The following is a 25,701-nucleotide window of genomic DNA, read 5'->3' as shown; positions in this document are numbered from 1 at the left end:
AGTACATTTAATCTTGTTGGACGAGGAAGTTCGACCGCAAATGTACGGTCCTGGAGAGCGCTTCGTATGAAGGTAGGGCTTAATTGTCCCCTGTTTTTCGGATGCACCAGCTCGCGGATACTCAAAAGCTGAGACGAGATTGAAACACTTCTGGGACGGGCTTCCTCGACATCGTATGCGTCGGTCCCATCATCCCAGTCTGGGGATGACTGGCAGCTGTGTGCGGTACTGGGCAAGGGGGGTTTGCTGCTATTGTCAGCTCGCAAGTCAGGCACGTAACACGGGTCTCGGGGGAAAAGAACAAACCGGAAAAGAAAGGTAATGTCATTGCAGGGTGGGCTGCTCGATTGTCGTCGTGCATTTTCTTCTATTGACTCTTGCTTCTTGCCGCTTCGCAGGTTACTCGTTATCGTCTAGGAACAAGCCAAGTCGCGGAATTGGCCAGGGGGCGTACCTCCGGGTTGCAGGGCCGCATTTCGTCCCCTGTTTCCGTCCCCGTCGACACTGAGGTATGTAAATACAGTCCTGTCCCCTAGCACGGCAATTGCGACAGATTCTTTCTCCGGAGCACTGTATGCTGTGAGAACAGGCCTGTCATCAAGGTGGAGCGGGCAGGAAATCGCACCTTCACCTTGCGGCGCTGGCAATCCAGGCTGCGACTGTTGTTAGCATTACATGAACAGGATATGCACCACTATGTTAACTATGTTCAGCAAAAATACCATGCTTGTCCGATGTATTTCAGCCGCTTCCCGTCTGTTGTCCGCGAAGGTGAGGCGAGATGTCAGTCGACCAAGCCGCGCGGAGAACCGGCCGGTTCTGAAGGGTAATAGACACGGCTTCTGTCGATAGACTGGTCCATGGCGAAAGACTTGACAAGTGTCAGTAGATACTGGCTTCGTGTAGCTGAGGTAGTCCAGGCGATGTGCTCCGGCGCCACAGTGCGGGGAGCCCGGTTTATAAAATACTAGAAAATGCACCGGTGCGGGGAGAACCAGCCTCCTTACTCGTTGAATTTACTCCAAATTGGCATGACATATCCCTTCTTGCAATTTTGATAATCTACATAAAGCGTCCTCCCGTGCACTCGATGCAAGTGCCAGTTACGTACGAAGACAGCGGACTGGCCAGAAAAAGCATCACCCGCGCAGCTTCGTCCGCAGACCCAGGTCGACCGAGCGGAATATCAGACACATCTCGCCATTTCTTCGCACTTTCCGGGATCCCATGACGAATGGACTGCCCTCCCAGCATCATCGGCTTCGACTCGGTGGGCGGGCAAGTAATTCGCGTATCAATCCAACCGTAGGCCACTGCATTAGCCCTAATATTATATCTAGAGGCACACAAGAGTCAGTTTATACACTAGCGAGAAAAATATCCATAACTGCTGCACCTACCGGGCCCATTCCGACGCTATGGTCTTCGTTAGCCCGACGACCCCAGCTTTGGCCGTTGCGTAGTTGATCTGTCCCATCGATCCATGCAGGCCAGACGTAGACGACACGTTGATCACGGTCTTTGGCATGTCTTTGTGAGCCGAATCCATCCAATGGCCAGATAGCGCTCGTGTCATCCGGAACGGCACGTAGTTGTGGATTTTCATGATAATATCGAACTTGTCTTCGTCCATCTTGTGGATTGCACTATCATGGCAGAAACCTTGGACCGGTCAGTATCCACTCCTGCCCTTACTGCTTGACAACAAGGATCATACCGGCATTGTTAATGAGGCAGTTGACCTTGCCCCATCTCTGCAGTACGGTGTTGACCAACTGCGGCGGAAATTTCTCGTCAAGGACGTTGCCTGGAAAGCTTTCCGCATCGCCCTGAAATCCGCGGATTTCCCTTACCACATCCTCCGCTTTATTTATATCCAAATCATTGACGGCGATCTTGGCTCCTTTCGGGCAAACAATACCGCGGTCGCCCTTCCGATTCATTTGCCAGTAGGGTATTACTAGCGTATCGATGTAACAATTTCAAATTGCAAAGAATGCGTACCTTGAGCACCCCCCGTGATAATCACTACCTGGCCATCTAGGCGACTGGGGTCGGCGGCGGGGTCGCTAGGCTGCAGTTGTTGATGGATTTGACGCAGTCGCTCGCTCATGGTGCAGTATGATAACTAAAGAGTCAAGGCAAGAGCCCGGCAAAGGATGTTCAAGGATCATATCTCACCCCAGACCCAGTCATACCAGCCCATATAATAGTAGTGATTATTTCGTATTCCAGTTGATATCCCGAGGTTACGCATTTCTTCGGAATTTTAACCAAGGGCTGCAATTTTCCGAGCACCGGGGCCTCGGTCTGGACGTAGAATGCGCAGTCGGTCCAGCCTCCTGGTTAATTCCCAAGTCCGTCGCCACACCGAGAGCATACATAGTATATAGCCACGACCGCTCCCCAGCCACCGTTTTAGCCGGGGTAGGAGAGAGGAGCGAAATATAATAACCTTGGACGATTTCGACTGACTTGTACCCGCATGTATGGTCGTATCGCGACAACTTTTCGCCGTGTAGTCGCAGACGCTCTGCCACAGCTGCAGATGCGTGCTCAAACTGGGTCGTGAGAGCAAGTATCCAAGTGAAGAGCAACGAGGATCGAGCGCGCACAAATTCCGGCGTATGAAGCATGGGATCTAGTATCCCGTTGATTGGATGTAGTCGCGCAAAATATCTAATTGGGTTAGCTCCCTCAGGAGAAGATGTCGAACACGTACATGGGGAATAAGTAGTTTGCATCCTCCATCGTAACCAACCTCAATTCTACGGGATCAAGATCCGGACCGACATCGCGTTGCCGTACACCTGTCTGCTTAAAGTAGTCGAGGGACTGGTGGCCAGCGTCAACGCGATCCAGCAAGGCATCCAGGCCCTGCACGAGGCTCGCTCGATCCAACTGCAGCCCCAGAGAGACATACCCAGGTCGGTGAAGTAAACGGTGTCCTTCACTCTCTCCCATTTCGCGACTGTTTTGCCTCCTGGATGTTGGGCTGGTTACAGTATTTAGTGACGTTGGGCTTGTCTCCGATGCTTGTGCGGCATCAGATGCGTACGTCAACAGCGCAAGCGGGTTACTCATCGGTTCCTGAACCGGTTCTGTTTGACCTTCTATGTTTTCCTGGTTCTCGGCCTGAATCTCCGTCCCCGGTGTTGTCACTTCAGGCCCCAGAAAAAGGGTCCCAGGGGCCGCCCGGGCGTAACTTGTCTCAGGGAGTCGAGAATGGCTGGACGACTCATCCATCAAAAAGGATTGAGAATCCAACCCTCCACCAGTCTGCAGGGCAAGAGGATCAAAAGCTTCGTCAGGTCTACGCGAAAGGTTCGCCTTCTTTGCCTCCTGCTGTAGCTTCCGGTACGCCTTCTCCAGCCCGCGATACCGGCCCAACGCCCCTCGCCTCCTGCCCAGCGGTCGTGATTCGGGGATTTTACAGGCCCGGTTAGTTCTTTTACACCGGGCGCATGGATCAGACAGTGGATTCCCGCTGTTCTGCGGTGCAGCTCGTGTGCATTTCATCTGTGACGTTATCAGCGACCTTTCCCTGTCAGAGGACGGGGGCGGCGTACCTTGAGCTTCCGGCAGGCCTCGCAGGCGGGTGCTGCCCCAGGACGGGGTCTCACCTGTGAGTTCTGGTCTCTATACCCTGGAGATGACATATTCGTTGATGAGGTGTCGGGACAGTAACTTTCACTCTGAGGTCCTGTCAAGAATGCGGGGAATCGTATCGTTCTGTGGATCCCGGATTCGTTGCCTGAGGCACGGCTACAACGGTCTCCCTCCAGCTTACATATAGTGAGCTGCTCAGCGGAGCAATAAGAGACCATGCGAGTACTGGGACTGCCTGGACATCACATAACAAAGCTATTACGAATTGAAGTGCATGAAGCCGTAAGGGAAGCTTCCCCACCGCGGTGTCGTGGCTGGCCCACTCGGCCATTAAATGTATGCACCGGACGCCGGGTTGTCCCCAAATGATCGTACCAAGAGAGTTTTATAATTTATTATCGTAATCGGACGTTCGAAGGATACTCTCGCAGGTCGTCTATATTCGAAGCAATCTAAAATTTCTACTCACAATACAGTCCATCAACGTCGACGTGCTAGTATGCGGCGGAGGAATGTCCGGGATGGCCCGTGCCGCCTTTGCAGCACAATCTGGAGCTGAAGTGCTCGTGGTTGAGAAGCAGAGTACCGTGGGCGGATCATCCAACTACTCTGCAGGCATGTTGTAGGGAGAAACCCGACTGCAGCGCTGCATATCCGCCTTGTTTTCCAATGCGGGTGATATCGATCGCCTCCAGAAAAGCTCGTGAGCATCAATGCAATATCGGGACTACCTCGTTACTTGACGAACTCGTCCAAACCCTTACAGGGTAGGGAGTTGACAGCGTCAGCGCCAAGAGAACAATTGATGAGTACGACAGGCTGGTCCGCCAAAAAAAGAACCCGGAGTAGGGCTCGACGCCCCGGTCGGCAGAGAAGGCGCACCCCCTGCTCCGATAGTTGAAGGCCAGGGTCCATTCCACGCAATAGAAGTGCAACCATCATAAGAAATCCACTTTGGACCATTTCCAGAATAAGACTAATAACATTTGAAGTATCACATCCACATACATAGCTGGCTCGGTCAGATAAGAGAATGTTGCGTTGAATATTGATGATTGATAAACTACTGACCACAAGACACAAGCCCAGTCATAAACGACCGTGATTCTGTGCCTTGACCTGCTACAGTACCGAAATTAAATTAGCTCAGCTAGATAGCCGAGAATTTGAAGAAAGCTCTTGTTAGAAGGCCCCGCGCTCAGAGTCACTGTCAAATATTGACCTTGGTTATATCAACAAGATTGATGCGCGGGTTTTCCATGGAAGCAATACTCAACCTCCAAAACTCACCTCATCTCGAGTGACTCGGCAAAGTATAATGTTCAGTCAGAGAATGCGTCCTTTCAACTGGGTGAGGGCAGTTCACAATAGGCCCTCAAAGAGTGCCCGACTGGTAGCTGGGTGAAAGATCTCGCACCAACGAGGTACTCTACCCAGACTCTGTGCAAAGCAGAGCGCGGTTGGATCAGGAGAAGGTAGATATATAATTTAAATAAGATACCCGTCACGCAGCCGTGCACCGCCAGCTACAGGATCATCGTCGTCTTATGGCTGGGCGATCCGCAGTGTGGAATGGAGATCGAGCAGTGTCAAATGCGGATCAACCGGCTTTTCAGCGGATGGAAGGCACGCACCCGCCGTCTCCAAGGCAATCTGGCTGCGCGCATTGATGTAACAAGATGCCTTAAGATCGACGTCGCCAATACCTCCTGCTCGAGGCGACAAGGAGGCTCTTGGAAAAGACCAATCACGATTGTGTTGGGCAAGTGGACTACATGCTACAATTGAGCTTTCCGTCATTGTATACGAAGATGTGGGTAGGGTATGCGCGGCATAGCAGATGACATATTCTTGAATACAAAGAAGCCAGGAGCGAGAATACATGATTAAAATTTAGCATAGGTTATTGCTCCTATGCCACAAATTAATCCAAGGTTGAAGATAACTCTGTTCGTTGCAGTATTGGGCCTTCAATGATTTCTCCAAATAGCCGAGGAAGAGGGCGAGAGGGCGCTTCCTGAACCATAGATTGGCTTTCTTTTTGAATCAGTGGTGAAAAATGTCTGGAAATTTCATTAGTGGACATCGTTGTAAGCAGTGGCGGTCCTTATACAAGCCTGTGCCTCGTCGAGCGAACCAGGGCGCGGCGGTGGGATCCACATAGCAGAAGCTCTGTCACATTTTTGACGCTAGATTGCCTGGTAGTCAAATCCGTACCGTCTTGGAGTAGCTGCAGCTCTGTGTGTGTCGTCATACGCAACTCTAGGTTCACAGTATGGGGGCAGGGATTTCCATTGTCCGGTAATCCAATGCTCACGGTAGAGAGGACCGTATTTGATGGCAACAAAGACATAGTTAGCCATGGCAGGATGTAAGCCTATAATAACGAAGCAAAGACAGGCAGACGCAGTTCTTTGTGTGGACCGTCTGAGACATAGCCTCACCTAATATAAGTCTGGCATTGGCAAGAAATCATTTCCACTTTTTTGCCCGCGCAGGGAGGTGCGCCATGAGATTCCGTCTTTCGAGCTGCTAGACCTCATTCTACACAATGAATCGGGAAGACGAAAAACAATCATGAGAGTGTATCACGTCGTAGCAAAACTGTGCTCGTTTGTCGAAGCAATCATCACTATCATAATACCGGGCGTGTCACTCGTGGGAGCCATCGACGTCCGAGAACTCGCAGGCTGACTCGTTGATATTCCCGGTGGCATATGAATTTCAACCGCACTTTCATGAAGAGCAAATTTGCTCGCCCAACGAAATGCCACCTTAACTAGGCTTTTTCAAGCAACACTGTCACCCATACCAGTAGTAATATCATTCGGGCACTTCGAATAGTTCTAGAAATCGGTCATACCCATCACAGTATTCGATGTATTATCAGAAGATAACCGGCATGGCCATGACGGGACTTTGCTTGATGATCCTGTTAGGTAGTATCCACAGGGAGCATATTCCAGGAGTGTCAACACCTTAACGATGCGCATATTTAGAGGACCTATCGCGACTAACTCAGTTCAAGCAGCGGCTTGTTATGTGAATAGAAGATGATAGAATGTATGAGTCCTTCTTATAGCTCACAGTCGGCGGAATTGCCAGGCTTAACCTACGTCGACCCACAAATGGCACCATGTGGTAGGGGCTGGCTTGCAAGTATCAGTAGTCACCCTGCAATAATTCTTGGTACAGTCACTTGTAATTGAACTATGTCGCCATCTGCGAATCTTATATCCGATTCGCCTTTATCTTCCCCCAGCGAGCTACGGTCGTCAAGCTGTGATTATTGATAGTCGCATCATACGCAATCATTATCACCAATAGGGGTTGATAGTCAGTACTACAATTTCGTATGGATGTCTTTCTGTTATATGACGCCCGAGTCTCCGTTCGTTGCGCGGTACAATAGGTATTCAAAAAGCCTTCAAAGATACCGGACTTCCCCCAACGACTTTTGGGAAGTTTTTAACCGGCCTCTATATGTACATGGATGGAACTGTCAGATGAGCGCCTTCCCAGGTCTATCTAGAACAAAAAGCTTGGCATGAGCGGATACCAGTGTTGAGGGAGTCTGGCTGGCGTGGTAGGACCTATCTAACATCAATGACTATAAGGTTACTAACTAGGAGGAAAGAGTGAAAGCGTATATGGCCGTTCCGGCCTGGCTTTATTTCATATTTTAACAGCAACTACGAAGGGAAAAAGTACCCCACATAAGTTCCTGTATCCAGCCAACGTGTCTGCACAAATATCACAATTCAAAGGTCCCCGAGAGCAACAAAACTGGACACTAGGCTCCAGCAAACATATCAGTATTCGTCAGCAAAATACAATCTAACTGAGAGATGAGAGATATACAAGCATGCATTGTTCGCATTTGCGCAGACCTTGACAGGTTGCCAAAACAGACGGGACTTCTGAAGTCATTGCCATGGTTTGCTGTAAGAGTCGGCAACACGACCGTTGCGAGTATAGGTACTATCTACTAAATGGCCAATCACATGTGGGACCCCAAGCGGCAGCAAGGAATATGGCAACCAACAAAAGCAGTGCCAGCATATCTCCCGCGATCGTTTTCTCTTTCATTTCGGAGCAGGTGTGACATTGATGTCGCGGGAGCCAAACGGGCTGATTATTTCGTTGGTGTTCAGCCGGGGGTCGCCCGCGCGAGAGAAGTATATTGGCCTGTCTCTGTTTTCTTTTGCAAACCAGAGAGCAGTTTTGGCGACGATTGATTAGACACATATTACGATTATGTATGTGAAGTCAAATTGTCAAATTCTTATATACCAGTCTTAACTAAGTAGCTTTGACGATTTGCCGATTTCATATCGTCAAAATCCCGAATAGGCAAATCGTGAACAGCCCTAGTAATCTGGGTCCAGAGGGCAGCAGGGGTTGTCGTTGGGACGATGCGTACGCGGCACTGCGTTCCTGCTCTAAGTCCTCATGACGCAACCAACTCATCCCCTCGCCTTTTCACTCATATCTAGGCGTGCCATGGGGTATCATTATTGCGTTTTGGTTTGGTGTACCAGTTGGTCTTGCATGTGTGCCCCGGGGATGTAAGAGCGTCTCCTGTTCTTGACACTGATCTGGATAGCATGGGTGGTTATGTCTACATATAGTTATATATATCATTAACCGTGTGTGGACGAGGACTGTGATACACGCATTCATCCATTTCGAGAGATACAGTAAGGCTCGCTGAGCTGGTAATCTAAGGTAGCCACATGTCAAGAATGCGAAGAACCCTGTGTTGATCTCATTACTCGACTTTCTAAGCCAAAGAGGGCGAAACTTGAGCAAGTAATATTCGTTCCATGCGTGTTTGGAGGCTTCGAGTTGAACCCCTGAACGACTTCCCAAAGGAGGCTAGACTCGGACCTTCCCGAACACCAAAATCTGATGGCCTCAAGGCACTAACAAACTGACCTGGCCACCTCGTCATTGCGATTTGCGAGGTCCTCTACTTACGCAGTGACAGGACAGATCGTCTAAAAGGGTCTTTCGTGCGCCATTCACCACTACAGCTGGACTACATCCAGCAGATTATGATTTGAACGGGTCTTGGTACGGTACTATACGAACTTGACAGACGTAGTAGAATATGATGCTGTGGATCAGTTAGTTCGTTAAGTAATCATCCGCTAAATCCTCGTCCCTAGCGGTGATTTGCAGACGACGACCATACTATCGCTATCTGTCAATATCAGCCATGTCCCCGTGTTCTTTTCAGCTGGCTGCCATGCTCATCGGTCCGCAACCCCTTGGGCTACTCTTACTTCAAAACTCGAGGATACGAATTATCCTCTCATTGTAGAATACAGGATGTTGAAGCAAGCAGTCAAGGAAATGAGGGATTAACCCACACCACAGTAAGACCACTGTATCATGGTAGCTTTTGGGACCCAAGGCAAGAATGTGGCGGTCTGGCTAGTTTCCAATGTCTACTGCCGGTCAGCCCTCGCGGCAGCAATATCTCCATGCGGCCGCTTTAAGTGTCGTGTCCACCTACCATATGCTGCTTTCAACTGTAATATGGGAGGGTATACTCCAAAGGTATTTAATATATAGTGATACCAAGTGTGATGTATTGGAGCGGCTAATGATTCTTGCGGCCATGAACTCCTGTACACTGTCTCAGGTAAACTCAGTCACAGTGTCCCTCTTGAGTCCGGCGTCCATTACCGGGCACACTCGCTATATAGAGATGCTGTTGGAAGTTGACTATATGCTGTGGGTCTATAATATCATTGCCAGCGTTGCATACTGGGTGCTCCTTGCGGGATATCTAGTAATTCCTGGAATATTCATTTTCTTGCAGAAGTCGGAAAAACTCGAGCAGGCTCTTATTAGTAATGGTGTTAATAAGACTGTGTTAAATAAAATTTAGAATCTGCTTTTTCTTGTGATTGCCTGTGTGTTCTTTGCAGTAGGAACTATGCTTCTGATATGGCTTTGCTGGACATGGCGCAGCAATTACATTTGGCTTGTCGGTCGGGTATTTATGTATGCAGACCCAGCTATGTATCTGTACACCCATTGTTCTGTATGAAAGCTGATTAGAATTTAGGCCAGTTATGATGAATGCAGCTGCGGGCCTTGCTATAACATTGATTAATATATACACCGCGTAATCAGTTACTTGGTCTATCATGGCTCTGGTCACTACAGTGATGGTCGGAAGTGCTTTTTTAATTTCATTATTACTGACAGTTCTGTATAAATACATCTTGTTAAAGAAGGTCGAGGAGGAGCATAAAATGGAAATGTGTACTAGAATACTTATGTTAATTGATAATTATTCTTGAACACGGGGGAATAATTCCTTATCAGAAAGTATTAATTACTTGGATGCTGGCAGGATTTGTGTGGAACTGGAAATTAGTTTCGCTCTCATACGCGTGGCCAACTTACAGATACTGTTGGATGATTAATTTCTGATCAATCATGCGCTTCCTGCTTGTACGTAGTGTGTGAGCTTGAATAAATGAAACAAAATTTTAATAGCGGCTGTCCTAAAGTACATTTAATTGCATCTGTGGTCTTCGTGCGGGATGTATGACCACGATTTAGGCCCCATGCTAATATTGGGGACTCGAGGACGGGAATAACCTTGTTCCTCTTGCCAGTGGTCCGATCTGTATAGCGTATAATGATGATCTAACTTATATTAAACTGCTTTCCTCTTCACGAGTTCACGACACGTTCGCGTTGCACTCCGTGTCAAGCAGTACGATTATCGGTCAGTGACAGTCATTTTTTTCCCAATAGATGCATCATTGTACATGCACTAGCTGTTGTCTGAGTTCATTATATTTGTTCATATTCTGCCAGCCATCAGGCCTATGAAATGCCTATTTCTTTTCGGAGTGCCCCTGGTATTTTTAACTATTTATTACAGAATCTTCTTTACACCTCCCATATCCCTGTCTGTGAGTTTGAATAGCATGTCTGATAAATAGAAGCTTTATTAGTATTATAGCTCTAACTAATATACTCCACATTTGCTGAAAACAGAATCCCAGCCGTCGTACTGACGTCCTAGGATGTTGAACGTGGGTGGGTGTGGAATCGCTACGTTAGTCGTCAGTTGTATAGTATAATCAGTAGGGATTCTGTGAGTAACTGGTTGGGGCCAGTCCTCCTGGACTTGTCAGAGCCCAAGGCAAATATTTACAGCAGCACGGCTTATCTTACCAATTCCTCAGCAGTCGGTGCGGGAAGATGAGGATGGGACTGATAGGTGTAAATCCAGCGGTTCGGCATTTCCAGAATGACCCAGCTGCGGATGGCGTACAGCTGCCAGAAGTCATTGATCCGCCGTAGCAGGTTATTGCGGTGTTTTCGAAGTTGTTCCTGCTTCACACGGCTCTGAGAAGAGGTCATCTACATAAAGTTAGGAAGCAGCTGGTGACCTGACCTTGATTAGTAAGTACCAACTGACGCAGGGAATGCAGATTATGTAATATATACCATGAAATAGGACACAGGTCATCGTTTATGTGACAGCATAGAAGTATTATATGAATTATACCAGAATGTTTCTGGAGGGATACCTCGCGGGTATTCAGGATTTAGTATAAAAACAGACTTTTATATACTGCTGTGATCACCCGGCTAATTAATACCTTCCAGTTAAATGCAGTTTATATAAGAGTTGACTAGTGTAGCTGACTTCACTGTAATCCACTATTTGCTATCCACTGTAAAGTGATGCGAATATCCTTATAATCAGTGGGTTAAGAGTAGAAATGCTAGAATATCAAGTATTTGTTATCATGAAAGTAAGGTAAGCTAGTATTTAGTATATAATTAATCTCAGAAGCAATTGTATGGTTACTTTATAATTTACAGTCTAGGGAATTTATAACAGCTGCGGGTAATTTTCTGGTAGTTACTAAACTGACTGCTCAGAGATGAGAAAAGGTATATTATATATACTAATTACTAGTCCTATTACCCAGCCCCCCAATTTCTTAGAGTGCTACAAGTAGGAATCTATATCTAGCCTGTATATTATTACATCAGATAATACATAGTTCTGTTAAAGACACCTATTTCCTGGCATTTACCAACCATAATAGTCAGTCAGTGACGGAATTTTCTTCCCTTGCCTGCTGGTACTTGTTCTACGGTACATAAGTATCATCCACACGAGTGTCATGCAAACTGCTCTATAATCCAACGCCCGTGACAATGGATGAAATCCTCGAGATTATCAGATAGATCAGTCAACAACAGGGCCAAAACACGTACTACCGCTCGTGCTACTTTTTCCTGAAGGATCTGCAGGATCTGATTCCGTACGTACTCCACAGGCTGAACAACCTACACAGGGGACAGTGTGTAGCAGGCCAGGACATGGACACAGCCATAGCAATTGCGACTGACCTGCATGCCGCTGTCGACTCGCTCAGGATGAGAAACCACAAGAGTACCCTAAGGTAGAAGGAGTTTCTCTAGATTAGTAGGTCATTCACCGAGTCATTCCACTGGCAGGGGCCAAGTATTGACGGCACGCCTGTTCACAATACAGAAGACTGTTCCTGAATATGTAACTCTGTCGGCGTTGCTTTCTCCTCTGTTTACATTTCTGTCAGGGGTCGACCAATGACATTCAATGCACATGGACGAAGCCAAGCGAGGAAACAGTGGCTTGCATTCCAAAATAAACCTGCTCGATACTTTCAGAAATTGTGCAAGGAAATACAAAGCAATGAAACATATTGTATAGTAAAACTGCACAGTACCCTTGTAATCTATAAAGAAGGACATATACTGTGCGCTCTCTGATTTAATTTTATATGCTCATTTCGGTAGACACATCAGAAGAACAAGAGCTATCTAGCACCACTGACATTCGCTGTTGAAGGGAGACAAGATTAGGTAGTAACAATCCAAATATAATCACACAATGGACCGAGTGACCGCACGACCGACAGTCCCAGGACAAGCAATGAGCCGAGCATTGGTTTTGGCAAAGACACCCCGCTGGTATAAATCCGTGGAAGGAAGATTTCTGGCAAGACCCTAAATACTCTAACTCCTAGGCCTCAAATTGTGGGGGACACCGCCCATCCAGTTACTGTATCGTGTAAAGCAATGAGTCCGAATCAGCCACGCAATGTTAAAATGATAATGACTACTCGCAGCATGCATAGCATCTACTCCGTCGTTATCCACCACGTCAATTAGAATCCGGTTGTCCTCCAGCAGCCGCTGCATAATTTGAGCCTGACCCGCCTGGGCCGCCCGTCATAACGCAGTGCGTCCCCACCTGTCGGCGCCATTCCGGTCAGTCTGCCAGATTTCTAACAGACGCGCAACCACGTCCACATGTCCTTGGAGAGCGGCCAGGGAGAGAGCAGAATCCCCTAGGTAGATCCGGACATTGACATCCAGCCGCGGGACGCAATTCAGCAACCGCATGGCTACATCGGAATGACCGCGCGTGTAATTACGGCCAGGAGCGGAGACGAATAAGGCCTCCATCCCTGATTAATATCAATATCTCCATACTGCAGCAGGCGCTCCACGACCTGGATATGTCCTTGCGAAGCAGCTGACCACAGCGGTGGCTGTTCGCTTTTCTCTGCTGCATTCACCCGCACGTCAGATCGACCCAGCAGGAGCTCCACCATTGGCAAGTTACCTGTGAAGCAGATTCAGCTATATCTTTCCTCCAATGTGAGACTAACTTCGGGTATTGGCGGCCATATAAAGCCTGTCCGAGTCCCCCAACTCAACCTCTAATTTATACACTGCATATTAGATAGTCTTCTTGCTTGATTTGTTTCACCATCTCTCTCTATTATTCACTGTCACTTTGAACCACATATGTCCCCTTTCTCGAGCCCGGCCGTTCCTGTCCAAAGAGATCACCGGACTTTGCCGGCCGGCCACCCCCAGAGTGCCGCGGAACTAGGAGTGCTGCCAACATCCCCAGACCCTCCCCCTGTAAAAAATAATGATGAGGACGACGGCAGTATTTCCTCAGTATATCTACAAAGCCCATCTGCAGGAAATTCTATTGAAATTAATACTTTTAGTAATATAGAAAGAAACTCTAATAGTTTCTTACATGGCTCACACCATTTAGAAGATAGTATCAGTAAGTTTCAGCTTTACTATAATTTCAATAATTATTCTGATTCTAAATAAGATGATCTGATTATCCTTAATACTACAACTACAACACCCAGTTATATAACTAATGTTATAGATACTGGTTCAAACAGCCACCAGCAAAAGAAGTATAATACTGGCAGTAAGTACTGAATTTCCCATCTTTATAAATTATATAATTACTGAAAGTGTACAGGCTGCTTCCTTCAGGAGCATTATGAATACAAGATATACTTTTATAAAATAGTAAATCTTATATTAGACTGTGGTCATGTTTATTACTATGATTATTTTAATAAATTCTTTCATAATTCTATACTCTTTAAAGCCCTGGGAAATCCTCTATTAGCTGTTCAGTATCTAAGAAAACAACAGTGCAAATTATATTATTTATTTTATAAGAAGACTCTTCCCGGCTGTTTTACTTATCCAGATAATTATAAACATCTTATCAGCTTCTATGTTTCTATATATTGCCCAGATTCAGAATTCTCTCACTGTTTTGTTGATGACTACATGGTGTAAGGTATCAAATTAAGGATGCTGTAATATCAGAATATTCTTTTATAGAATTCTGGAGGATATTTTATATAGTATTTACTTTATACATCTGTCATGCAATGTTCCGAACATGTCAAGTATTGGATATTATATAATAGCTATAATTATTCCTTAGTAGGCGAGCGATATAACTCTTATATTAATAATTAATATCTGTTAATCCAGGTAGAATAGAATAATACTAATTATAATATAGTTATAGATCAGCTCAGTTAATTAAGTCTTAATTTAAACCCCAAACCCGCCTCAGTCAGCAAAGAATGGGAACTACCGAAAATCTTGCTGAATATCACAGGATATCATCATAAACAAAAGGTAATAAAAAATAAATATATAAATAAAAATATAGTATATATCATATAATATCTCTTGAAAAATATGTAATGGTATACAGTCTTCTGGATTCTGTACTGGATTAACTAACAAGTCTATATTAGTCTATGAAGAGTCAGAATCAGAAGAGCCTAGTCAAGTATAGCTCAGAATTTACTTTATAAAAAAGTAGGTCAGAGCTCTTGTCTCAGGGAATATATTAAAATAATATTAGATTATAATTACTCTTGTGTTCATATTTAATTTGATAATATAGTAAGGGTATATATTACCAACACTAAGAAAAATGCTTATACATATATATAAATCAGGAACTGAGCAATTGATTACAGGTTATAAAGAGTCATGGGTCACAGTACAAGGCACAACACATACTATTCAATATTCTATTATCCATGAGAAATATATTATTATTATTGTTACCACAGTGATGACTCTTGGATTGGAAAGGATTCTGGGGCGTAGCTAATTCACTAGATTAATAAAGCCTATAGTAATGTAAAGCTCGGTGAGTACTATACTGTTTAAATGAGATAATAATAACTGGTTGATACAACAGTCATTGTGGAGAAGGTAGAGAACCAGACATAGACTGACTCCAAAGAGGATCCTATTTCAAACCAGCACAGGATACCGCGGATCAGAATATAACAGGTCTTTCACCACAAGAATGAAACACATGAACTGGTTTGAACAGATGCCCAGAAGTAAAAGGGCTTCCGCAGATTTAGATCTTAGATACTAGAGTAGGTGAGTATAGCACTTAAAATCAGACCTACATGCCTAATATACCTGAACCCACGTGTATCCATGATACTATGCGTTCTGCGTTAGAGAATGTAGTTGTGCAGGGGTCAAATAGCCTTCTGTTATGATCTAGCTGGGCGGTTAAAGTATGCTCTTCAGTGTATTCCTAGTTAGCGGATGGTCCAAACCATGGTGTCGGATGTGGGTTTGGTCTAGTAGCTTAACTATAGAAATATGCATGCATGGGTGAAAAGGCAAATTCTACAGCATTGGTTTTTAAAGATATATTAAAATAAAAAGCCTCAGGGCGTAAAATAGCTCATAGAAGAAATAAGTGATTGAAAGGACAGTAAATAGATCTATCTAAATTAGATTCAGAATAAATATTTTATAGTATAAAGAATCTCATGATTAATTAGATTATTAGAAGTCATCCATCACCGAAGAATTTATTTGGTTGATTTGGTAGAAGCATCACATCCGATGATGATCAATGTGCAGATGGGTAACAGTATATTGATCCTGTTAATGAGTAATAATTTTCTGACTATAGTATAGTTATAAATTACTGTGCTTCTGTGGCTTAATCTATTATAATATTAAATCTAAGTTAGCTAAGCTAGATGACTGGGCTTTTAAGAGAAAGTTTTTATTAGAAGTTCCTGTACTCAAAGACTAGTTAAATATTAATCTTGGTTATATTAATAAGACTAAGTGTATGTTTTCTTTAAAGATAAAAATCAATATTCCAAGCTTTCCTCATCTATCATTCAAGCAGAATACAGGTTCCAAAACTGACCAGCCTGGACTGTATTTAAATAAAAACCACAATTTCCCTCGCGAGTACGCGAACGGTCAAGTTGAGAGATAAGATTACCCGTTTATTTCAAAGGGTTTTCATTCTGCCTTGACTAGCATCATCATCATCATCATCATCATCATGCGGCTTCACGCTGAATAGGGTCCGACAAAGTTATAGGCGATCGTCTGTTACTCCTCCAAATGTGGTGGAAGCCCCTTGAGATGCCGGGTCGCGGTCTATTATAAATCCCACCCGGGGAGCTGGATATTCTGCTGACCAAGGGCAGGGCAACTGGGACCACTAACAAACTGGTAGGAAGAATTGGCCGGGTGGGGATAGTCAATTAATCAACTAAACCGCCGTCTTGAGAACGGGTACGTACCGTGAGAATCTGCGGGGATATGGGTACCTGTTCATAGAGCAAAATTGCCCGGGCGGCCAGTATCCTGTTCCTAACCACGTAAAGTGCCTCACTACCGCTTGGTATCGAAGTATCTGATCTATATAAAGTCACCTTCATAGACCCATTTAAGGACAGCCAGCTTTTATGTTATAATATTTTGTAATATTCTCTGTCTTAAAGCAATATAATAGATTACTATTTAATATGACTTTTTATGTTCTATACTTTGCTAGTTCTCTGACTGGAGTGAGAAGGCTGATCTCTCCATGTGAAATCTAGTTAATATTATCAGGCCCAGTGAGGATAAGATATTATTAGGCTAGAAGATTTTTTAATAGTATCCTCAAGTCTTTCTTGCAGATACAGGTCTGCTGAAGTAGGAGTTACAGCAAGCCTGTATACCTACTAAATGACAACAAGTGCTCGTTTTGACTTGTTGCCACGGAAAAAACTCACTACAATTTAGGAGGTGCAGCTACAGGTAAGCAACCAAGTTTTATAGATTTTTATTTTTTTTAAGATTGGGCAGAATGCATCCTCCATGATTCAGGCTGGAATATATTCTATTTCTTCTACTAAGAATAGCTAATAGAATTCCTGCTACACAGCTTCTTTTTCTTTACTTCTGCAGCAGTATATTAATAGCTCTCTTCTGAAATCTATCTTTTCCAGTCCAGACCTCTTTTTCCGTTGTCCAGGCGAATTTGTGTATTTATTATAATTTAACATAATCTGCTGTTAAATTATGAGTGCAGACACCTGCCCAAAATAGGCTGAAAAATTTGGTTTATTAGAGTTGGCATATTAACTTTATAAAAAAATCCATCTCAGTACTGCTTCTCACTGCTATCTAATCGGCTCTATTGTTTGATGGGAAGCGGGTGAGTAATTATATAAATACAGGCCAGTATTCCTTTTAATAATAATATATATTAGGTAGCATCTCTGCTTTCTGTATATGTATCTGAATTACTATTTTAATATCTAGACTTGCTCCCCTGTGAAGTATGGAGGAGGATATAAAATTAATTATTTACTTTATTATTATTTACTCTGTACCTGGAGAAGATTATGGTATTCTTCCAGATACTATGAATTTAGCTGTTGAAGATAAATTATTTAGTAAGCCGGGGAAATAAAATAATATATCTCTGTCTTATAATTAATGTCAGGATAGAAGTGCGCTTGCGGTCTGTCTAACAAGCAAAAACATTATTTGACCGCTTCCAGAGGATCATTCCTGTACTGTCAAAGGTAATTCTGAACCTCTGCTGCACGGTACCGACAGAGAGGGGCATCCTTGGCGAATACAGCTGATAGTCAGACAATATGATTCAATGTCTCTGCGCAAGCTGGCAAGGAATGTGGGCGAATCTGTCCTCCAGCACCCAGAATACCCATGACGTGCCTGACGGCGGCTGCATGAAGAATAATATGCAAATTATTCTTAGATAACTCTAGCCAAAGTGAATCTCCGTATCAACGTGCCCTGGGCAAAGGAGAGCGTTATCCAGCTGCTTAATAATATTGGTAGTCATGATCAAGAATAGCCTCCCTGCGCAAATATATTATCACTACTATTAAGTAAGACAGGCAGAGGATAATTTTACTGTCAGCTTCCATTTTATTATTCTTCAAATATTGTCGAGGATGTGATGCTGATGTATTTATAATAAAGTAATAAACAAAACAGCTAGATCATATATTATAATTCTAACCACTAATAGCCTTTATTATAAGAGTAATTAGTAGGCATCTCCGTGTCTGTTTCCATTTAATGGTTCTATTAATAAGAGATAGGCCTCACACTACTTGAGGCTTTAAGTGATAGTATAAGATAGATTAACTGCCAGGTGTATTAGCAAGAGGAAGTACTTGCTATAATCTATAATAAAAAAATAGTCTGGAGAATATTTAAAATAGATAAGATAATATATGCTTTTCTCTACTTATTAATAAGCTTTAATAAGTAATAACTGCATGGTATCAACTCCTTAAAGCCTAGATTTTACAGTAATACCATTATATATATAAATAGATAGTCTATAAGAGAAATAAGCCTATTCTCTCTATTTAGAAGAGTCTTTATTAACTAATTACTTAATTAATATAATTTATCTCAGTAAGATCATACCACGGAACCATCCTTACAGTGCTTATATTAACAGAGTATGGGTGTTAAGAGTGACACAATTAAAATAGTTAATTTATTACAATGATTCTATTTCATAAGAGTTAGAACAGGGATCGAACTTTTATAACTACTATATAGTAAATTTAGGCATTATCAAGCCGGCGCATTTTGTGAGGACAAATAAGCCTGAAACTGACATATATTTCCGCCTGAGGCAACCAATGGGCTGCGGCCGAAGAAGTAAATCAGCTGGTAAATAACCCGATACATGTCCCTTGGCATGACTTTCCCCAACTACAGGAAATAAGTTTAGAAAAAGTTTAACTATATCACTGCTTTCAGCTCGTGCCTATTATCCTCTTCTGATACCCAAATTGATTATATTATCATGAATATCCAGAACAGACTGATCTATTCAAAAGCATATCTTCAGAATTTCAAGTAAAACATAGTAAGCAACTTTATTATAAAGATTATTAAGATTTTACGAGATGATGAAGCTCTTTAACATGAGTTTGAAATCTAAGATTGAGTTGTCTTCAATAATCACGCAAACCCGTCAGAACTTTGCTGGAGAACAGCCTGAAGGAATTAAATCTTAAGAATACGCAGACATCCTAACTACCAGTAAACACAAGGCTTAGAAGAGGCTGAGGAAAGGAAAAAGAAACTATAAAGAAATAGAAAAGAAATAGTACTATATAATAATATAATCAGCGCGCTGACTAATTTTGTATGTATCTTGCAGCAGAAACAGCAAATACTCGTGTATGCAGTAGAGTAAGAGTTCAAAGCACTATATAAAGTAATGATCCCTGAATTAATGGCGAATATCTTAACGTGTTGAGAGACATTTCCAAAAATTTCTGTCAAGGCCCGCGGGCGTCTGTGTCAACTCGGGCGCAGCTCACTCATCCGCTGAAGGCAGTGTCAGTGATCAAGAATTGTATATGCTATCTACTTCTGCCGCACCCGCGTCGCGCAATTAATCAAGCCGCAGCATCGGCAACAATCACCTGTCAACCATGGGAGGCGAAAGGACACAAGCCGGCCAAGACTATAAAGAGACTTCTCAGAAAGATTAATATTTTATATAACTATACTGTATTATTACCTATATCCGCGGCTTGGTTAACCGAGGATCTCTGGATTAAACATGCTCCAGCTGGAAACCTCACAGTGGTCAGTAATATACTATCAGACTGTAGAAATTTATATACCAGCTTTATTATTAACCTGCCTGAAATTAAGATCTCAGATTTAAACAGCTGCACGTGTGTGATCAGACAGAATATCTTATTAAAGCCACTTTCATTTCCCGCACATAGTCTGATTATAAATACTATAATTATGAAGAACCAGTATTATTTTTAAGTAAAAATAAATATTTACCACCAGCTTAGGAACTTACAGGAATAATATATTCCTGTCTGTAGATTCTAAACCTCATATTATATATTAGTACCACAGAAAATTAATGGCGTAGATGATAATCTTGGAATAATCTGGGACATGGTTTTAATATATCTTTTATGACAGGGATTTCTGCTTCTTTTATCAAGAGCGCGACAAAGCTCTGACTGTATTCCAACAGCACGGACTTATTCGCTGAGATAATGAATAGTATAATATACTGCAAGAGGACCTGATTGGCCATTTAGTTATTAGAGACCTGGAGAATATAAAATAATGGAAGCGCCTTGGGACTTTTAATTATATTTCAAACAGTAAGCAGTGTACTCACTGCATCAGAGTGATGAAATATAAGCCCGGCTTTGAAAAGATAGAAAATAAGTAATATAGCAGGATCTCAAGCTTGTAACAATTAATTTGGAAATATTGCAAAGTATACCGCCACAAGACGTCGTGGTTTATCTTAGACCGGTTACTAAATACGCATTTTGCAACATGAATCGTACATGTTGTAAGAGCCTGACTGCACGGCAGGCTTGAGCGGTGGAACTGTTACACAACTTTCTAGGTAAGCTACTAGAGATACATACTTCCTATTAACCAGTCTCTGTTGACCGAGATCCTTCAAAAATCATATATTTAATTTCACAGCTAGCTCTGAGTATTTATATCTTATATAGTTAACATCCGCCTCCATAAGAATATATTTAGTTATCTAATAATAGCTCAGATTATCTTCTCTAATATTAATATTCTGATAAGATTATTTAAAGTTTCTTTCCTTTCTTAGATACTAATAGAATCCCATAACTGCTTGCCACTGAACATAATGATATGATTACTGGCTTCACAGTCCGTGATCTCAAGGTGGTCTAAACAAAGTTCATCCTGAATGGTCTTAAGTAATGATTTCCAGGACTCTAGAGTTGGAAGTTCGATTAATTCCAGATATATATTATACAAAGTTATTTTATGGACAAGAAATAGCCTAGCTAAATAGTCTTCTGTACTACTGACTGTGTTAATCTCCAAGACGTGGAGATTCTTGAGATAAATACCATCACTTAGCGCTTTAAGATCCCCTGTTTAAATACGAGAATCAAACCCTAGACGTAGCACTTCAAGCCCGGAAAACTGTATAATAAATTATATTAGATGTCTTGCCCAGGGTAATGCACTTTCCCTTTCTGGTAGGCCAACTGTGATATGTAAGATTATGAGTATCAAAGTAATAGAATTTATAGTAAGACAGAAATCTGGAAGCTGTAGTATTTCTGGATCTACTGGAACTCTAGATAATCTTATATAGAGTTTAAACTACTGCAGTAGAACACAACCTGCAGTAATAGTAGTGAAAATAATATGAATAGTATAAATAAAGAATTTCCGGCTTTCTGAACTATCTAATGTAGAGTTTAGTTTAATACTAATTAATTTCTCAAGAGAACGAGCTCTCTAAGAATAATAGTTAATATTATCCTTAATAAATATTATCTTGCAGTTTGTTGCCTTGGAAAGGGCTTGTGCGAGACATGCAGTATTATAGTCTGATACTACCAGATACTGCCAGATAGTCCTGCTCAGCTAAATGTTATTCATAGCTGATTTTATCCACCGCAGCAGCTTCTTTATTCCGGGGATTGGCTAGATAATGTGCTGTAAGGTGATCAGGGTAGATTACACAAATATATAATATACTACTACAAGCAGGGTGAGTAGCTATATTTTAAAAGATTTCAAGACTATATCAGCTTAAAATGTAGCATCATATCTTAAAAAATTTCATAATAAAATCCTGGAATAACCTTGCTCGGAGACTTCTGTTGGCAAGATGAAAATTAAGAAAATAACTACTTTTTAATTTTCTTACAATCATGCCCACAATCTCTATCAGAAGTTTATCTATATAACTGGATTATAGCAGGTGCTCACTATTATTAAGCTTTATAATAGTTTGACGGAAACTAGTCAACAGGCTGTTACATGGTTGGGATAACGAGAGTTATGGAGGCGATGCAGAGCAGGACTGCTTTTGGACGCGGCTGACCTGGCTCCCAAGACAGATGGGACGCAGATCGCCGCTTGTTTTTCCTGGGGAGTGGCGGCTCGTACACTGTTTATACGATCCGTGATGGAGGATCTAAGAACACCGAAGCCCTCTCTCAATGATTGGTTCTTCGGTGTATGAAGAGTTGCGTTGATCTCGATGTGATAGAAATTAGAACCTTCAAAGCGTACAGGGACTTTTTGTTACAGTAATTTATGATCACATGACTCGGGATTTGTGTGGGAAGCGACCGATTGTTCTCCTATTGGGTGGCCGGTAGGCCAGCTATTTGGGTGTAATTGCTTACTAAGTTATGACTAAGCGAGGTCGAACCCCAGGGCAGGCGGATGGGGACGTCCGTATGTTCCGACAATATGGGGGGACAAATAGATGTTACGGTTGTGGCGTTGAGTACACGGCCTGCTGCCTGGGTGAATTGTTACCTGGATACACGTGAGCGGCTAGTGTACAGTAGACCCCGCCAAATCGCGGGTTGGGTCTCGAACCCAACCCAAACGATAAACAACGGTAATACATACATCAATTACATTAAGATACCTCTTAAGAAGATCCAACATTTCACATGAATTTCCGTAATATATGAGGTCTTGGTGTTAAAGTGAGAATAGACTGATTCTAGTGTAACTTGACTTAACATTAAGGAGAGTTGTCTTTTACATGGGCAGGATAGCACATATATATATCTGTTCTCAATCCCTGCCATAAGGTTCAGCCCCATGGTACTTGTTGAATATCACGGTGGCTGTGATGAGTATCATGGTGGCTGAACCTTATGGCAGGGATGGGACCACACATATGTATGTGCTATCCCGCCCTTGTAAGAGATAACTCTTTAAGTAACAACAATCAATCAATCTATTCTCACCTCAACAGTACTCAACACTTGGGTCCTTGGCGGACTTCCGGGTAACCCATGGGTACTCCGATCGCAGGGTGCCTTTAAGAGTCGAGGGGTAGAATTAAGTGGCCAAACTACAGATGTCGTGTTTCGACTGAGCGCAGAGTTTATATGTTACAGTAGGCCTCTGGGAAGACTCTTCACGCTTAGTTTTCTCCTCACGACTTGTCGTGCCATTCCTCTGGCCACTTGCGAAAGACAGTCTGAAATTGCACGGTATCCAATCACTGATATCAAGTTACGGACGTTTCGCGTAGTCCCCACTACGGTTTCCTCTCACTGTGCTTGTGCATAGGCATCCACCGTGTTTCGGCAATAGGTATCGCTTCGCTTCACTCATTAATGTCGAAGGGCCAGATTGCCCTTAGGTTTGCTTCATTTGCTTCATCTTTGACCGGCTCATCCTCGTCCATATTCGGGGTGGATATAGCCACTCTTTGTGGGCTAAATGAGTCTCATAAAATTTGAAGTCTCTAGATCGGGTGTTGAAGTACGAAACACTAGAAGCGGGAATGAGTGGTCCTAACACTGAGAGATGTTAGCGCTCCTAATGCAAGTTGTGTTACAGCCAACCCAACTTCACTGGCAAGTGGTATACGTAACCCTGGGCCTGCGAGGCTGAGTACTCTTGGCGGTATTCTTCTCTTGAAACCCTCTAATGCATGGGCGAGACCTAAACTCTGTGCATATGCAAGCTGACACCGATGTCATTAGGCTTGTGCAAGGGTTGGAAGCCAGCCACTATGCATCCGTCCTTCCCCGGCATGGGGACAACGACGCTTTCCTGCATTCTCACTGCCATACATTGCTTCCTTAGCGTACTTTGCCAATCGAGTTTGGAAAATTCTAGTTGCAAGATATGTCTGACATCTTCCATCAGCTGGGTGTCAATTTCGAAAGGGAAGCTTGCGCGCAGTAATGCCAAAGGGATAGCTATGCTCGAACAATAGTTTGGACCCAAAAAGCACAAGCTAATTTGGATCACCGCGCGCTGGAAGGTAACAATACATGTATGCCCACATCTACGCTATAATCCTTCCCATCCCAGTTCGCCCCGTTCCACCATTTTATCAAAGGTTTGATTCGTGGCGTACTTGGCATTGATAAAGCGTTGCTGGGAATATGGAGTGAAACGACCTCGGAGTAGGCTGTGATGATAATATGAGCACATATACCCGGTGCTGCGCTGCGTCTGGGTTATCCGATGCGTAATAATAGTACAATAATAAGATATATTCTGTGTCTAACATGAGAGAAACGTTCATTCCCTTCCGAGTGCCACCGTGATAAAATAGATAGGATACAGTACGACTTTCTTTTCTAACAAACGAACATGAAAACAACTACGATTAGGGGAACTACCACCAGCAGTTCATATATATAGTAATAAGATAAACCATCATCACACCTAGTCTACACACACTCTTCCTCTGTCTGTATATATATATATATATTTATATATACTTAATATTTATAAGACCTAAACAGATGGAACTCAGCTCTCTCTCTTATTAGTATACTACTTATTTCAAACTAATGAATTTTCTTCTTCTTTCCCCAGTCTCTGCTCCCCACTTCCAGCATATAGTTATAAATATACTACTACTACTACTAAGTAGGCCAGTGGCCTAAATTGTGGGAAGTTATAGCAGGTCAACCAACAGTATATAAATATTATTAGTTAAGTTATCCAGTCATATTATAGTCTTACAGTACATAGTAATGGATAGACAAACCTCCAGCTTATCTTTGATAGCCATATACAAGAGCAAGACTGCTTAAGTATTCAAGACTTAAAAATACTTTAATAAACTGTAAAGCTCAGTCATGGGTGTATCTCTATTATAGTAAATTAAATTATTATCAAATATTTTCTAATTCTTTAATTATAAAGTCATACTCTTATATATTAAATATTAAGATATTATCTATTAGAAGGCTATCCTTTCTCCTGTTAAAAATAACTTAAGAATAATAAAAATATTCTGTTTTTTACGGCCCCCTCCCCCCGGGCCCACCTGCTATTCTAATAAAGGGAGATTTGTGATGCTTTAATTAAATATTACTTCATAACTAATTTATACTGGGAACAATGGATTGGAGATAATATATTTAAATATAACTGATAACTTGCCCAATAATTAACAGTATTAAATCGTGATGGGATGACTATTCTTTCCAGGGTCTGCAACTTAGTCTATATCAGTTGGTGAATTAACAAGTAACAGAAAGGTAACTAAGCTAGCTAGATATATATTATTATATGTATATATGCTTGATATTAATAATCCCAAGATCCTTGGTAATTGTATTAATAGCACAGTAGTAAATTACGTATAACCTGGAGTTTAGGCTGTCTATTACTAGTAACTAGGGTATTACTTGGATACTAAGATATCAGGATAAGCAGCTCATGCAATTCTGCAATATTATATAAGAGCCAGTTATGTCTATTCATCAAATAATCTATCTATTAATTACTTCAAGAATCTATCCAACTCGTCATCTTTCATCTGTCACGCCAACCAGGGAATCCCATCTACACTAGCATTCCCAAATCCGCCCACCTGTCCAGTCCACTCCACACATGCATATACAT

General features: G+C 42.7%; 7 protein-coding genes across 7 annotated transcripts; 2 read left to right on the top strand and 5 right to left on the bottom strand.

Annotated features, from left to right (window-relative positions):
• Positions 1–1,062: 1,062 nt before the first annotated feature.
• BO88DRAFT_392074 (SDR family NAD(P)-dependent oxidoreductase) lies at positions 1,063–2,236 on the bottom strand (the record flags this gene model as incomplete). Its single annotated transcript, XM_025705040.1, has 3 exons — positions 1,718–2,236; positions 1,401–1,662; positions 1,063–1,336 (listed from the first exon to the last, which is right to left on the bottom strand). Exons 1-3 carry the CDS (start codon positions 1,941–1,943, stop codon positions 1,063–1,065), a joined length of 762 nt encoding a protein of 253 aa, XP_025560850.1. The 5' UTR covers positions 1,944–2,236.
• A 13-nt stretch (positions 2,237–2,249) lies between these two features.
• Positions 2,250–3,659, bottom strand: BO88DRAFT_489420 (Zn(II)2Cys6 transcription factor; the record flags this gene model as incomplete). Its single annotated transcript, XM_025712700.1, has 3 exons — positions 2,250–2,679; positions 2,723–3,519; positions 3,570–3,659. 3 exons carry the CDS (start codon positions 3,657–3,659, stop codon positions 2,250–2,252), a joined length of 1,317 nt encoding a protein of 438 aa, XP_025560849.1.
• Positions 3,660–9,235: 5,576 nt separating this feature from the next.
• Positions 9,236–9,926, top strand: BO88DRAFT_427248 (uncharacterized protein; the record flags this gene model as incomplete). Its single annotated transcript, XM_025708979.1, has 4 exons — positions 9,236–9,478; positions 9,509–9,616; positions 9,639–9,642; positions 9,757–9,926. The coding sequence occupies 4 exons, from the start codon at positions 9,236–9,238 to the stop codon at positions 9,924–9,926; spliced, it is 525 nt and encodes a 174-aa protein (XP_025560848.1).
• Positions 9,927–10,600: 674 nt separating this feature from the next.
• On the bottom strand, positions 10,601–11,004 carry BO88DRAFT_466279 (uncharacterized protein; the record flags this gene model as incomplete). Its single annotated transcript, XM_025711466.1, has 2 exons — positions 10,601–10,762; positions 10,816–11,004. 2 exons carry the CDS (start codon positions 11,002–11,004, stop codon positions 10,607–10,609), a joined length of 345 nt encoding a protein of 114 aa, XP_025560847.1. The 3' UTR covers positions 10,601–10,606.
• Positions 11,005–12,809: 1,805 nt separating this feature from the next.
• On the bottom strand, positions 12,810–13,110 carry BO88DRAFT_455539 (uncharacterized protein; the record flags this gene model as incomplete). Its single annotated transcript, XM_025710871.1, has 2 exons — positions 12,810–12,837; positions 12,896–13,110. The coding sequence occupies 2 exons, from the start codon at positions 13,108–13,110 to the stop codon at positions 12,810–12,812; spliced, it is 243 nt and encodes an 80-aa protein (XP_025560846.1).
• Positions 13,111–13,455: 345 nt separating this feature from the next.
• BO88DRAFT_344910 (uncharacterized protein) lies at positions 13,456–13,896 on the top strand (the record flags this gene model as incomplete). The annotated part of the gene is made up of 2 exons (XM_025703272.1): positions 13,456–13,729; positions 13,781–13,896. The coding sequence occupies 2 exons, from the start codon at positions 13,456–13,458 to the stop codon at positions 13,894–13,896; spliced, it is 390 nt and encodes a 129-aa protein (XP_025560845.1).
• Positions 13,897–20,862: 6,966 nt separating this feature from the next.
• Positions 20,863–22,333, bottom strand: BO88DRAFT_445135 (uncharacterized protein; the record flags this gene model as incomplete). Its single annotated transcript, XM_025710178.1, has 6 exons — positions 21,942–22,333; positions 21,752–21,836; positions 21,474–21,591; positions 21,315–21,425; positions 20,948–21,218; positions 20,863–20,917 (listed from the first exon to the last, which is right to left on the bottom strand). Exons 1-6 carry the CDS (start codon positions 22,010–22,012, stop codon positions 20,863–20,865), a joined length of 711 nt encoding a protein of 236 aa, XP_025560844.1. The 5' UTR covers positions 22,013–22,333.
• Positions 22,334–25,701: the final 3,368 nt, after the last annotated feature.

Source organism: Aspergillus vadensis (assembly GCF_003184925.1).
Source record: "Aspergillus vadensis CBS 113365 unplaced genomic scaffold BO88scaffold_18, whole genome shotgun sequence".
Classification (NCBI taxonomy): domain Eukaryota; kingdom Fungi; phylum Ascomycota; class Eurotiomycetes; order Eurotiales; family Aspergillaceae; genus Aspergillus; species Aspergillus vadensis.
Note: the sequence above shows the minus strand (reverse complement) of the source record. Positions and strands in the feature narration are given on the sequence as shown.